The sequence below is a fragment of the Mustela erminea genome, chromosome 8 (assembly GCF_009829155.1).
Source record: "Mustela erminea isolate mMusErm1 chromosome 8, mMusErm1.Pri, whole genome shotgun sequence".
NCBI classification, from domain to species: domain Eukaryota; kingdom Metazoa; phylum Chordata; class Mammalia; order Carnivora; family Mustelidae; genus Mustela; species Mustela erminea.
The window spans coordinates 64153937-64167089 of record NC_045621.1 but is presented as its reverse complement, the minus strand read 5'-3'; the positions used below and the strand labels follow the sequence as shown (position 1 = coordinate 64167089).

General features: G+C 43.5%; 1 protein-coding gene across 3 annotated transcripts in view; it reads left to right on the top strand.

Annotated features, from left to right (window-relative positions):
- Positions 1-13153, top strand: part of STK39 (serine/threonine kinase 39) — a 304821-nt gene that overhangs the window by 114543 nt on the left and 177125 nt on the right. For all 3 annotated transcript variants that reach the window (XM_032355850.1, XM_032355849.1, XM_032355851.1), the window contains 2 exons: positions 1764-1812; positions 1915-1980. In XM_032355850.1, coding sequence (XP_032211741.1) covers positions 1764-1812; positions 1915-1980 — 115 coding nt within the window. The remainder of the gene's footprint in view (positions 1-1763; positions 1813-1914; positions 1981-13153) is intronic.

The window sequence follows — 13153 nt, the reverse complement described above, 5'->3', positions numbered from 1 at the left end:
TTCTTTAAGTCCTTTTTAATCTGGAATAGTTCTTTTTTCTCCTTTTGCTCTAGGACTCTATTTTTTTTTTTTTTTTAAGATTTTATTTATTTATTTGACAGAGAGCAAGCACAAGTAAGGGGGAGGGGCAAAGGGAGAGGGAGAAGCAGACCCCCACCAAGCAGGAAGATTAATGCGGGGCTCCATCCCGGGACCCGGGGATCATGACCTGAGCAGACGCTTAACTGCCTGAGCCACCCTGGGGCCTCCTATTGTAAGGTTTTACAGGCGAGATAAACACAACACCAGGCGAGATAGGCGCAAGGCAAGATTTATTAAAGGCGCCCTTGGGCGAGGTTCTGTAACTCTGGAGAGGGGAGTCCGGGAAGTCGCGCGTGGGAGGGGTTAAGGGGTCTTTTATCTGGGTTAAGACAGGGCATACATTCACAGCCATATAAGGTAAGGTATTTGGTGATTGGAGAGTAGGGGGGAGTCCTGATGTTCCTGTTTCCTGCATAGGTATCGGTTTACTTTGGTGACATGTCCCCGGCATACGTCCTTCCGGTGGGAGAGTCATGGGTTAAGGAAGAGGGCGGCCTGGAAGATGACAGCCTGGCGGCCATTTTTATTTTTCCTCCTGTATTCCTGGAGCCACCGACCTAATACCTATGACGCTGACTTTTTGAAGAGATCAGGACAGTTGTTTTGCTGATTATCTAATGCTCTAGATGTATCTGATTCCATCTGCGTGGCTACTTGTTTCAGAAGGAACTATTTGAGGAAGGAAGCTATTCTTTATGGAAGAATGCTAGTTAATAAACATAGAAGCAATGATAGAAGTAGGAAATCAGCATTCTGTCACCTGCTATGAAATAATTCGTTAAGACAAAGATGCTAAAACTGCTAAGGAATAGAATACTCATCCAATGCCATAGTGTTACCCAACAAAATACCTGCCAAATGCATTGGGGAAAACATACCTTTACAGGGGTGAGATCTCAGGCCTGGGGATCATTGGTTAAACTTGGCATCACTCCGAGGGAGATAACCTGACATCCTGGGCCCCTGATGGGCTGTGGGGAGAAGTGCACAGCATCATCTATGGAATATTCTTCCCCTGACATGCTCCTTGCGACCTCGCTAAGTTTTTAGACCTACTGTTCAGTGTATAGGAAACACAGAATAGAGAAACAAGACCATCAGGAGCCCATCAGACCAGCCCAGTAATGCTTTTAAAGGAGTTTGCATTTTACTAATCACCCTGGCATGTACCTTCCCCTGACAACAGGTGGGCCATATACACTTGAGACAGGGTCCCTCACTGGGCAGACAGAGCCTGTCCACAGGATGGGGATCCCAGGCCATACCTGCTGCTCTTGGGGAATCAGAGATCACTGAAGACTGTAATTTCTTTGACGGGGTCATATGGCAGCCAGCACGGCTTCTTAATAAATACAGGGATTGAGCTCACAGACGCGTCAGTCTGACACCTTTCAGACAGACTGAATTCACTCAGCGAGGTGTAAGGACGAAGGGTGGAAAACTGATCATGCCCCAGAATTTAACTTACAGGAGTGTATGTATTTTGCAGCAGGGGTATTTGGAAGGAACTGGGAAATAGGCATGGTTTTAGTTGGGGGTCCGCTTGTGATTAATTTAGTTTCTGGTTTTGCTATTCCCGAAACTGGTTTTCCAGAAACACTCTGGGACTTGCCTGTTTCGTCCAGGCAGTGTATTTATCAAGTGGTCATTGTTTCAACTCTAATTTGTTATTGATCTTTCAGGCCTACAGCCGCCGAGCTTTTAAAATGCAAATTCTTCCAGAAAGCCAAGGTAACATGCTTAAAAACCCACATAAATCTGCTATTTTGAAATCACTGTGAATTTCTGCGTATGCTACTTGGTGTTAAACTGTTGGGAACGTTTGTTTTGCAGAACAGAGAATACCTGATTGAGAAGCTGCTTACAAGGACCCCAGACATAGCCCAAAGAGCCAAAAAGGTAAGCACCACTAGCCTTTGTGATCCAGCAAGGGCTGCACCCCACCCAGGGAAATGAGACCCACAGAAACAGGAAAAAGATTGCCACATCCTCATGATGTGTTATTCAGAGGTTATCCGATCAGTGATTCCTTGGATGGCTGCATTTTTGCCTTTCGGGTATCTCTGGCTTGCTGTTATGTGTTTGTGGAAAACAGTGTGAAACTTGAATGATTTCATTTTTCCATTTATCAGCTTTGCTTAAGGAAGGTCAGAGTGGGGAGAGGATCATGATGGGGCTCGAATCCTGGAGACCTGAAATAGCCTGGAGTATCTTTCCTTTGGAAATTTCACCCAAGAGGAGCAGTCATTTTTAAGCTGTTTTGAAATGACAAAAGAAAACCCCAAATTTGTTCCTGTTGGTTATCTTTTAAAAATCTGATTTTATTGACAAATTTAATGGTTATCTTGAGTATCTGTGGAATGTCGGTCTTTTCCTTATAAAAGACCTTGGCCCCTCCTGTAATTTAACTAAATTGTATTAATGATTACCTGAAAAATTTTCCATTCTTGCTTTTAGATTTTTTTAAAAAAATGATGTATATGTGTGAGTGTGTTTATTTGTGTATTTATCCAGAGTTTAATTTATTTGTAATTACTGATTGCGTTATGGCGTGAAGCCTAACAAAATTTAACTTCCGGTTTGGTTTAGTTTGATTTTAAAATTATATTAGATATTTATAATTAAAAATATGTAGGTAGTCACAGATTTAGAAAGAAAGTTTCTCTTTCCCCCACTTTTTATGGTTAATAGTCACAGAGAAAGCTGATCCGAATCCGAGTTGTACGCTCTGAAGTAAAACTGGCAGAGAAATATGCCTCAGAGATTACATCTCATAGTGCCCGGGTACAGTAACTGACTGTTAGTTTCCAGTCATTGCCTTTCCGGAAACATTGTGTATGAGGTACATTTTGCCGAGGCCTTAACATTGTTTTAAGCATATTTAAGAGTAGAAGTTAAGATACGACCCTCCGTGTCCAGGTGTGTGACTAGGTGACTAGCAGAGTTCTTGGGGCGGTGGGCCTGGGCAGGGGTGGGGTGAGGCAGGGGGATTGCCGCATTGGCCGCACAGACCTGAACCGGGGCTGGTCTGAGGGATGTCTCTGAGGGAAAAGTGAAAGTTTGGCAGATGGTCCCTCAGAGTGGTGCATGTCAAGGGGTGACAGGAATGCTAAAGCTTCAGTTTGAGGCAGCCAGGGCCCAGCCGCTATCTGAGGGCTCCAGACAGAAGGAGGACCCAGGAGAGACGCCCTGGCATGTGCGAAGCCGAGTGCGGTGATTTTGGTCAGACATCTGAAGCATTAGCCGAAGTTGGAAAATGCTGTTAAGGGAGCCATTGGCTTGTTCTGTTTGTGTCATCCCCAAAGAACATTTTTGTGGGTCTCAGCTTGTTTTGCTAGTTTTGCCTGGTCTCCCTGTAGCGGTTGCCCCTGGAGAGGGTTTGACAGGCTTGTGTTCTGAGCAGAGCTTTAGCTTTGCACCCCCAACTCCTGTCAGGTGGCCTGGAGGCTTCCAAAGGGCAGTTTCCCAGTGGCTTCCCTCCTCTCCCAGACCTAAACTTGCCATGTTCGGTATTTCTGTCTGAGTCGCCCAACCTCAGAACGCTGGGGATATTTTTGTATTTAAGGTCTCTTTTCCCCCTTGCTCCTCATCTATCCCCTCCCTGGGCCTCTGCCACAGTACTTGGAAGGTTCTCCTGGTTCTGATGGGACAGTTGCACTCCCTCCCTTCTGCTCCTCCTTTCTGTTCTTTCTTAGACACTGCCCCAGGAATAACTTTCTCATTGTGTCACTTAATGGCTTCAAAGTGGTTCCCCAAACTAAATAAAAACAACCCTAAGAACCCATAAATGAAAAAATAAAGAAAGGCCCACCTGTCTGTCAAAGAAAGGCCCACCTCCTTCACTTGAATTCGTGGCACCATTTCAGCTTCCAGCTTACATTGTGAACTCCAGCTCTGGTGAACCACCCGTAGCTCTCACTGCTTGTCTGTCCCTCATAAACCTGTATTTTCCTTTGAAAGGCTATCATTTTGAGAAAATGAAGAAGCTTTTCAGGTTCTAGCTTTGTTTTCCTTCTTTTAAAAAATATTTAAATTCTTCATTACATATGAGTGTGTTGTGCATTCCAAACCCTGTTTTGCATGTCTCTTAAGCAAACCATAAGCAGCTAAGAGTTTGGGGAGATGTGATTTTTCAAGCATGTCTTCTGCCACGTACTTGCTCCTGGACTTTAGATTTGAACCTCAGGGCTTGTTTTATCACCCATCCCTTCAAATGAAGAACAACCACACGTCTTAGTGTCACAGAGAAAGACTGAAGGGAGAATATAAATTCATTGTTTAAACGTCTTACAGGAACGAGAGTAGCCCATTGCAATGTGGTTCTTACCCTCGAGCTTCATTCAGTCTGCTGTTTTCCTGTGAGAATTCTCATTTTCCAGTGCCCGTGGGTTATCAGCTATGCCCCGCTCCTTGCCTGTAGGCTCCCTGGCAAGTATGCTGACCAGAACATCGATCGCAGCTCATGTCTCACTCATGGCAAGTGCTCACAAGTGTTTGCTAACTCCGTGAACACCTATGCTTGTGTGTACCCTGGAAAGGCCATCTGAAGCTCTCTTTCTTATGCACCCCAAATGCTTGGCATTCAGTCGTTCCTGGGGATTCCTCTTAGCAGCAGGCCGACTGCCTTCTGTCCGTGGGGCACGGGATGCTGGGGAGCAACTGTGCTGTTCCTTGCTTGAAACTTCTCCTGTGGGCTTGGTCCCATGGAAGTAAATATTATTTTAATCACCAGGAGCATTGAAGACCTTTGTTGTAGGATGTCTTTGCTTGTCTTCGGTGCTTACCGTGTTTAAGCAAATTCACTTTAAAAGTTTGTATAGGGGAGTCTTCAGTGTTACTTGTGTTGTCCACTTGTGGACTTGTCTTTATTGACTTCTTCTCGGCTGCTCACTTTCCTGGTCGTAGCGGTGTCTCCTGGTTGATCATCCTCTGGTTTCCCAGTGTACATTGGTTCTTCAGATGCTCGTTGTGTCTGCGGGTCCTTTGATTTCTGTCTCCCCGGTTTGTTGTTTTAAAAATAGAAACAGATAGGGGGCGCCTGGGTGTCTCAGTTGTTAAGTGTCTACCTTTGGCTCAGGTCATGATCCCAGGGTCCTGGGATGGAGCCTGGCATTGGGCTCCCTGCTCAGAGGGAAGCCTGCTTCTCTCTCTCCCACTTCCCCTGCTGGTGTTCCCTCTGTTGCTGTCTCTCTCTGTCAAGTAAATAAATAAAATCTTAAAAAAAAAAAAAAATAGAAGCAGTCCATCAATATACCAGTGTTTAGAGGACAACTGGGCCTGTTGAGCAAGCTCTGCACGGTTAGGCAAACTGTGTCAGAAACAACAGTTTCTGGGGCGCCTGGGTGGCTCATTCAGTTGGGCGTCTGCCTTTGGCTCAGGTCATGATCCAGGAGTCCCAGGATCGAGGCCTGCATCGGGATCCCTGAATCTGCTTTTCCCTCTGCTCCTCACCCCGCTCTCATGTTCTCTCTCTCTCTCTCTCTCTCTCATTCTATCTTTCAAATAAATTAAAAAAAAAATCTTAAAAAAAAAAAGAAACAATAGTTTCTGCTTCTCCTCCCTTATGAAAACAAAAAATTAAGAGATATTTTTTAATGTGTTTTTTTTTAACATGAATAATTCTCATATTTAAAAGAAAGAAGGGCCAGCTGTTCCCAGGAAGTCCCTTGAGCCCTCTTGTGCTGTCCTTTGGCACAAGAGAAGTAGAGGCTGTCATATTCATGTTTGCCCAGAATGTGAAGCATTAGTTGGGAGCCATGGAATTTTATGTGCTTAGGTGATCTTGTCTTCATCCAGACTGATTCCTCTAAATCAGGAAGAAGAAATAAAAATAGACCAGTGTGGCTTTCCTAGTAATTACTGACATAAAATGATTGTGTGTGTGTGTGTGTGTGTGTGGTTATTGTGGAAATTAGGGATATTTGTTTTCTTCCTGGAGGCAGAATATTTGGTCCATTTGGGCCCCCTCTGCCCGTGACAATGTTGCTTGGGGATCATCTTGATTTTCTTTTGCCCTGATTTTTATGTCTGTGAAATGGAAATTCTGTCTGACCTCAGGCATGTGGTGAAGGGTAACAAGAGATTTGATGTTCCTGTACCAGAAGACATCCTGTGAATTCTAAATGAGAACATGCTAATAATGACCCATGAGAAAGAACAAGGTTAAGTACAGCTATAATTTCTTTTCAGCTTTTCACTTCTCTTTGAGCATGAGAAGAAACGGCTTCATCGCCATTACTCCTTCTCAAGTGACATTTCAGGGGCCTGTGTCCAGCCATCTTTAGAGGTTTTTAAACCTTGAGCATGTGGTGTTCTGCTGTTTATCCTACTAGATTCCCCGGGTGGGGAAGAGCGGAAATCACTCTGCTAAGATTGAATGCAGATGCGTAGGGCCGTGTGCCTTTTCTGTAGGAGCACCTAGGTGCCGGAGTTGGTTGGGGTCTCTGCTCTCTATTAGTGATGCGAACCTTGAGTCACCCCATTCACACTCCTGTCCATACACTTTCTGGAGCTAAAACACACTGATGGCAGGAGAGAGCAAAGGGTTAGTTGCTGTACAGATATCTCAATGCCAACTGCTTAACCAAAAAGCATATTGGCCAGGGAAGGGATGAAGAGGGAGGAATGCAATACGCCTTATTGAGGTTGCCTGTGTTTTCACAGGGAAAGGAGTCGCTGGAAGATTTTTTTGAATTTTCTTAATTTTGAAATTGAGAAGTCAGAAGTGATTATTCACTATCAGAAAGAAAGAGATGGGCACCTGGATGACTCATTTGGTTAAGTCCGACTCTTGATCTTGGCATGGGTCTTGATTTCAGGGTCATGAATTCAAACCCCACATTGGGCTCCATGTTGGGTGTGGAGCCTACTTGAAAGAAGGAAGGAAGGAAGGAAGGAACGGAAGAGATATTGTATCACTGCTGCATTTGAATGGAACCATTGTGAATTGGAAAAAGTAAGGTGGCATTTGTGGGCACCAGAATTTCGTATATCAGGCTTGTAAGATTGACTTCATATTAAGCACCCCCGGTTTGGTCCTCCTGTGTGCTTAGGAGTAAATGGGTAGGGATATAGGATTATGACAGTTCATATTTATTTAATAGTTCATATGTGTTCATAATTTGTCCATTCTATTTTAATGTTTTATTTTGAAATAACTCCAGGCTTATAAAAATGTACAAAAATAGCACCAAGAAATTCTCTCTATATTTTCTCTCTCTCTGGCTTTGGAAGCATTTCAAAGTTATAGACCTGATGTCCTTTATCTTTAAATATACTAAAGTGCATGTTTCCTAAAAATAAGGGCATTCTTTTACCTAACAATTTACTCACCCAAATCAGGAAGTTAACTCTGACACAGTATTATTTAATTTTCAGATCTTACACAAGTTCTGCCAGTTTTGGTAGTGGTCATCTGTCGGGTCCAGGAGCCCACCCAGGATCATTTAGTGGTGGTCAGCATTAGTCTCCTTTGCTCTGGAATAGTCTTTATTTTTCTCTTATGGACAGTCACCCTTTTGAAAACTCTAAGGCCACTTATTTTGCAGAGTGGGGCTTAGCTTGGGTTTGTCTGATATTTCTTTGTGACTAGACTTAATTTACGCATTTTTTGTCAGGAATACCTTGGAATGATGCCGTGTTCTCCTCACCTTGGTGTTGATTCATTCCTTTGCTCATGATGCTAATTTGATCACCTGTTCACGGTGGTGCCTGCCAGCTCTTCTTTGTAATAAACACAATTACTTCTTAATAGGAAGAGTTCATTAATATTACATTCTCTCATTATATTAAACATTAAAAGGTGACGTGAATGTACTTTTTCTATAGGGTCATTAGTCTTTATTCAAGGAAATATTTATGCTTTACGTCACTGTGGTTATACATTCATAGGCTATTAATGATAGGATTTCCTTATGGTTTCTAAGCGATCTTTCAGCCAAGGAACCCTTGGCTGGTATGTAATGTTTAGATTTAGATAGGAAATAGGATTGGTCAGAAAGCAACAGCAGCTGGATCTCTGTCCTTCCCTGGGCGAGCTGGCTGATCTCTGTGAGTCCAGTCTAGCCCAATGGAGCCCAGGACCCCGAAAGTATATCACTGTGATGATGAGAGATGATCCAGGCAGGATGTCTCCACTGTGTCTGACGCGTTGTGAGTGCTCAGTGCAACACAGGCTGCCATGACTATGGTGCAAATAAAGGAATGACCATTATGGCTGCAGAGGTGGACATTTTAGAAGTACCCAGTGAGATAAGGAGTGAGGAAAGAGTGGCCAGGAAGGTGGGGTGGGTGAGGAAGGTTGTTTCTCTTTTGCTGTTGGTTTGGACAAGAGGGAGAAGCCTGTGGAAACCTATAGAAAGAGGGAGAAGGATGACAATATTATTTCATTGCTGTTGCTGATTCACATGTCTTTGGGTTTTCTTCCTGCCCCATCATGGTGCTGGCAGAGGGCACGAGCCAGCACCTTCCCTGCAGCGGGTCCTGTCTCCTGTGGGAAAGCAGCACAGTGTTTTGTGTTTTCGAAGACCAGAGAATAGTAAGAATCAAATATGCACGCAGCTGATACTCATTTACAGCTTTTAGCTCACTTTCACATTTGCTTCCTTATTCATTCTAAACAGCTGTGCCTGAAGACAGGTCGGGCAGGCGCTATCATTACACTTGACAGACGAAAGTGGGAGAAATGAACTGAATTGTTTGAAGTCACACGACTAATGAGAGGCCGTCCTTATTTCCGGTTCTGTTCTCTTTCCACCAAATCGTACATCAGAAGGAGGAAGAAGAGAAGAGAGGATAGGAAGGAAATCTTAGATGGAGACGCTAGGCGGTGGGACATGGTCTCAGTAGGAGAAGGGGGGGTACATTTATCATTCTCAGTGGGGAGTCTGTCCCTTAGCACATGCTGTACCCAGGCACTCGGAGATGCTGTGACCATCACTGTAGCCCTGGAGGTGTGCCCGGATTCTAGCAGGTGTGGGGGTACTAAGGTGATTAAAGGGCTTTGGAGATTCTGAATGGAAGACAGGTAGCCAGTTGTTGTCGAATAGCATCGACAGCTGTTGCAACCTTCCAGAACTCAGCTTCTCCTTTGTGAAATGGGGAAAGTCATTACGATACCTTCCTGTGGTTTTTGAGGACTGAATTAGGTGAAGCATGGGCAGTGTATAACCCAGTGGTTGGTTGGCACAAAAAATACATGGCACTAGTTATTATCATAATCCTAGTGAGTTTTATTATTATCATCGCTTATGTTGCGTTATTATTATGGTTTTATTATTATAATGTCATCATTGTTTTTGTAGCATCTTTCATTGCTGGGCTGCAGGCACCCCTGCTGCCGCTCCGGCTGCTACAGCCGCTGTAATGGCTGTTGCCATTACCTCCATGGCTTCCAGGAATGGACACTCGTAGACCAAGGACCAGCCCAGGCAGTGAGACTCCCCTTTCCAGTGGAGAACACAGCACAAGCAGCACAAGACATACTGAAAGAGCAACAGAGAATATGTGCCTGAAGATGTGGGTGGGGAATATATACTACAGAAGGGAAAAGGTCTTGGAGCGGCTTGAAGGGGGGACCTGAGCAGAAAAGAGAGAAGAATTCATACTTCTTGTGTAGCTTCACGCACCATGCTAGACACTTGGTTTACATTTATGGCCTTTACCTGTAGCTTTATGATAACTAATGAAGTCCTGAGTAACAGGACAGATGGATTCTTAAGGCTGATTTTTAAAAAAGGATACAGAGGGGTGCCTGGGTGGCGCAGTCAGTTAAACATCTGCCTTCAGCTCAGGCCATGATCCCAGGGTCCTGGGATCAAGCCCCACATCGGTCTCCTTGCTCAGCAGGAAGCCTGCTTCTCTCTCTCCCTCTGTCTGCCACTCCCTGTGCTTGTGCTCTCTCTCTCTCTCTTTCTCAAGTAAATAAATTAAAAATCTTTTTTAAAAAAAGTATACATATTTTGAAGTATGAGCGGAAAAAGGATAAATATCTCCCGGTTTGTGATGATTCAGTTTGCAGACACAGGTTGAACCTTGACCACTTTATCACATAGTGGCTGTGCAAAGCCCGCTCGCTTCCCAGTTTGCTGCCATGTAGACTCCTCATTTAGTCAATAAAGAGGGAAAATGACTTTGAATTTCTACACAGTTGCATTTTTAACCCCTCTTGGAATCTTATGATTTATTTATGAGATATTGAAGGTTATATATTATCAAGAAACCAGAGCATACGGGCACCTGTGTGGCTCAGTGGGTCAAATCTCTGCCTTTGGCTCAGGTCATGATCTAAGGGTCCTGGGATGGAGGCCCACATTGGGCTCTCTGCTCAGTAGGGAGCCTGTTTCCCCCTCTCTGCCTGTGTCTCAACGTACTTGTGATCTCTCTCTCTCTGTCAAATAGATAAGTAAAATCTTAAAAAAATAAAGGAAGGAAGGAAGAAAAGGAAAGGAAAGGAAAGAAAAGAAAAGAAAAAGAATAGATAAGGTGATTTCAAATGCTGGAAGGATGGATTTCAGTTTTGTTCCGAGTCTCTCCAGTAGAGGGCAGTGAAGGGCTTTATTTCTGAGAGGCTGTGGCCTGCAAACTGAGCAAAAGTTTTTGGCTTTGTTGAAGGTCCCAGACTTGGAGAAGAAGAATCAAAAGGATGTTAGGTGCCTACTGAGCCATGAGTACCAGGCACCGTAGTCAGTCAGAGTGTTTATTTGCTGGGCAGGAAGTTGAAGGGTGAAGGTGTAAGCACTTCTCATTATTACCGTGTTCATTTCAAATTGCACTCTCTGTTAACCAATCAAAGTAATCTAACATTTGTATTTTCCAGAATGCATGTCAAAAACAAAAATCTCAATTTTGAAAACGGGATTAAAAAATATTCTCGTATTTTATAGCATAAATGAATATGGTTCTGGGTAGTTGAAGGCTATTTCTAGAAAACTCCTTGGTTCCTGCAGTCTCCTTAAAACCAGGTAAACAGAGGAAAGAGGGAGTCAAAGCGTATGATAGCAAAGAAGGAGAAGTGAACAGACCTGTATATTTTGGATTTAACATAGGATACTCCTCATGATTCAGGTAGACCTAAGGGTGCATATTCTCTTGTTACTTTGTGTCTCTTTTCCCTTTCCTCTTATTTAAAAACAGCCACAGGTATTGGTAGTCTATCTTACTGGGTAGCTCCCACGCTCAAAGGGAGAAGGACTTTGATTGTTGAGGATGTTATTTTTTCTATGTTAGTGGTGAGAAAAGTTGTCCACAGAGGTTAAAATTATTGTCTTAACTGGGACAGATGTTCCCAGAGGGTAAACTCATTAATGTTTGCATTATTTTTACATCTTAAATGCTTTGCTTTTTAGGCAGTTGAGAATGTAGAGTTCATGGGTTCAGAAAAATGCTTTTTGGTCACTAGGGGGTGCTATGGGAACAGTTCACGTAGGAACCTGGGGCCAGGAATTACTCACTGGTCTGTAGAAGCCATTGCAGTCACAAATTTCTTCCTTTTGCACTGTGCCTGCTATAAAGAACTTGACTCTGGTTTGTGCTGGGGGAAAATAAGGCAGAGGTGAGGGTGGAGGAAAGAACAAGGGAAAAAGCATCGTAATTTACTTTCAATTAAATTGTGAGTTGAGTTAAAAACTTTATACATTTTGGGGTGCCTGGATGGCTCAGTCGGTTAAGCTCAGTGCCCTGGGATTAAGCCCTGCATGAGGTTCCAAGCTAAGCACGGAGACTGCTTATTCCTCTCCCTCTGCTCCTTCTGCATGTTCTCTCTCTCAAATAAATAAAATCTTAAAAAAACAATAACAACCGTATATAATTTAGGTAAGTGGCCTTTTTCTGGTGACATTGACTTAGAGGAGAAAGGATCCATGGTGGAAATTGTCATTTGTAAATCCTGGCAGCCCCATTACGGGGAAATGTCCATATTTTGAGACTGAGGTGTCTTTTTATATTTTTATTATTATTTTTAAAAGATTTTATTTATTTATTTGACAGACAGAGATCACAAACAGGCAGAGAGTCAGTCAGAGAGAGAGAGAGAGAGAGAGGAGGAAGCAGGCTCCCCGCCGAGCAGAGAGCCCGATGCAGGGCTCCATCCCAGAAGCCTGGGACTATGACCTGAGCCGAAGGCAGAGGCCTTTAATCCACTGAGCCACCAGGCGTTCCCTGGGGTGTCTTTTTAAAGGTACCAATTGCTTAAGAGAGTTTATAACTTTTGCAGATCTCAGACACCCAGTTTTGGAAATTTAAAAATAGTGACATGCATTCTGAAAATATTGTGAAAGATAGTGTTTGCACAACTTTAGTGTGTAGAGAATTGATTGTTTCCTTTTGCTGGAAAGGCATAGGTGGAATCAGTGGCCTTATTTCACATCCAGTTAGATTTTTGAGATTTGCATGTTCGTATGCATTTTGTGTTTCCTTTTTACCTTTGGGAAATTTGCTTTTTCCAAAGTTTGTGTGCATCAGGTAACTTTGCAACTTAATTGGTGTACGTGTGCTGAGGGAAGTCCCTGTCTGCCTTCTCATCTAGGGCTCACTGAGCATCACTGACAAAGTACCAGATACTGACTCCCATTAAAGCGGTTTGTGTTTTTTTTTTTTTTTTTAAAGATTTTATTTATTTATTTATTTATTTATTTGACAGAAATCACAAGTAGGCAGAGAGGCAATCAGAGAGGGGGGGAAGCAGGTTCCCTGCTGAGCAGAGAGCCCGATGCTGGGCTCCATCCCAGGCCCCTGGGATCATGACCTAAGCTGAAAGCAGAGGCTTAACCCACCGAGCCACGCAGGTGCCCCTAATGTAGTTTGCCTTTATTCACCTTCACAGTGCCCTCTAGCACATCATACCTTTTAAAAGTAGATATACAACGAAAAATGGGAAGGAATTTGGAATTTGTCTACACTTGTAACAACACGCATATAAAAAGTGAACCGATGGTTTCTTGATCTTGTCAAATCTCTGATGTGACTGACTGTACCTTCTTTCTGGTTTAAAACCATTCAGAGACTTCTTGTAAATTGCAGGTAAGTTCCAAGTTCCTGCCACTGATAAGATGAGGACCAGGCAAGGCTCCCGTGC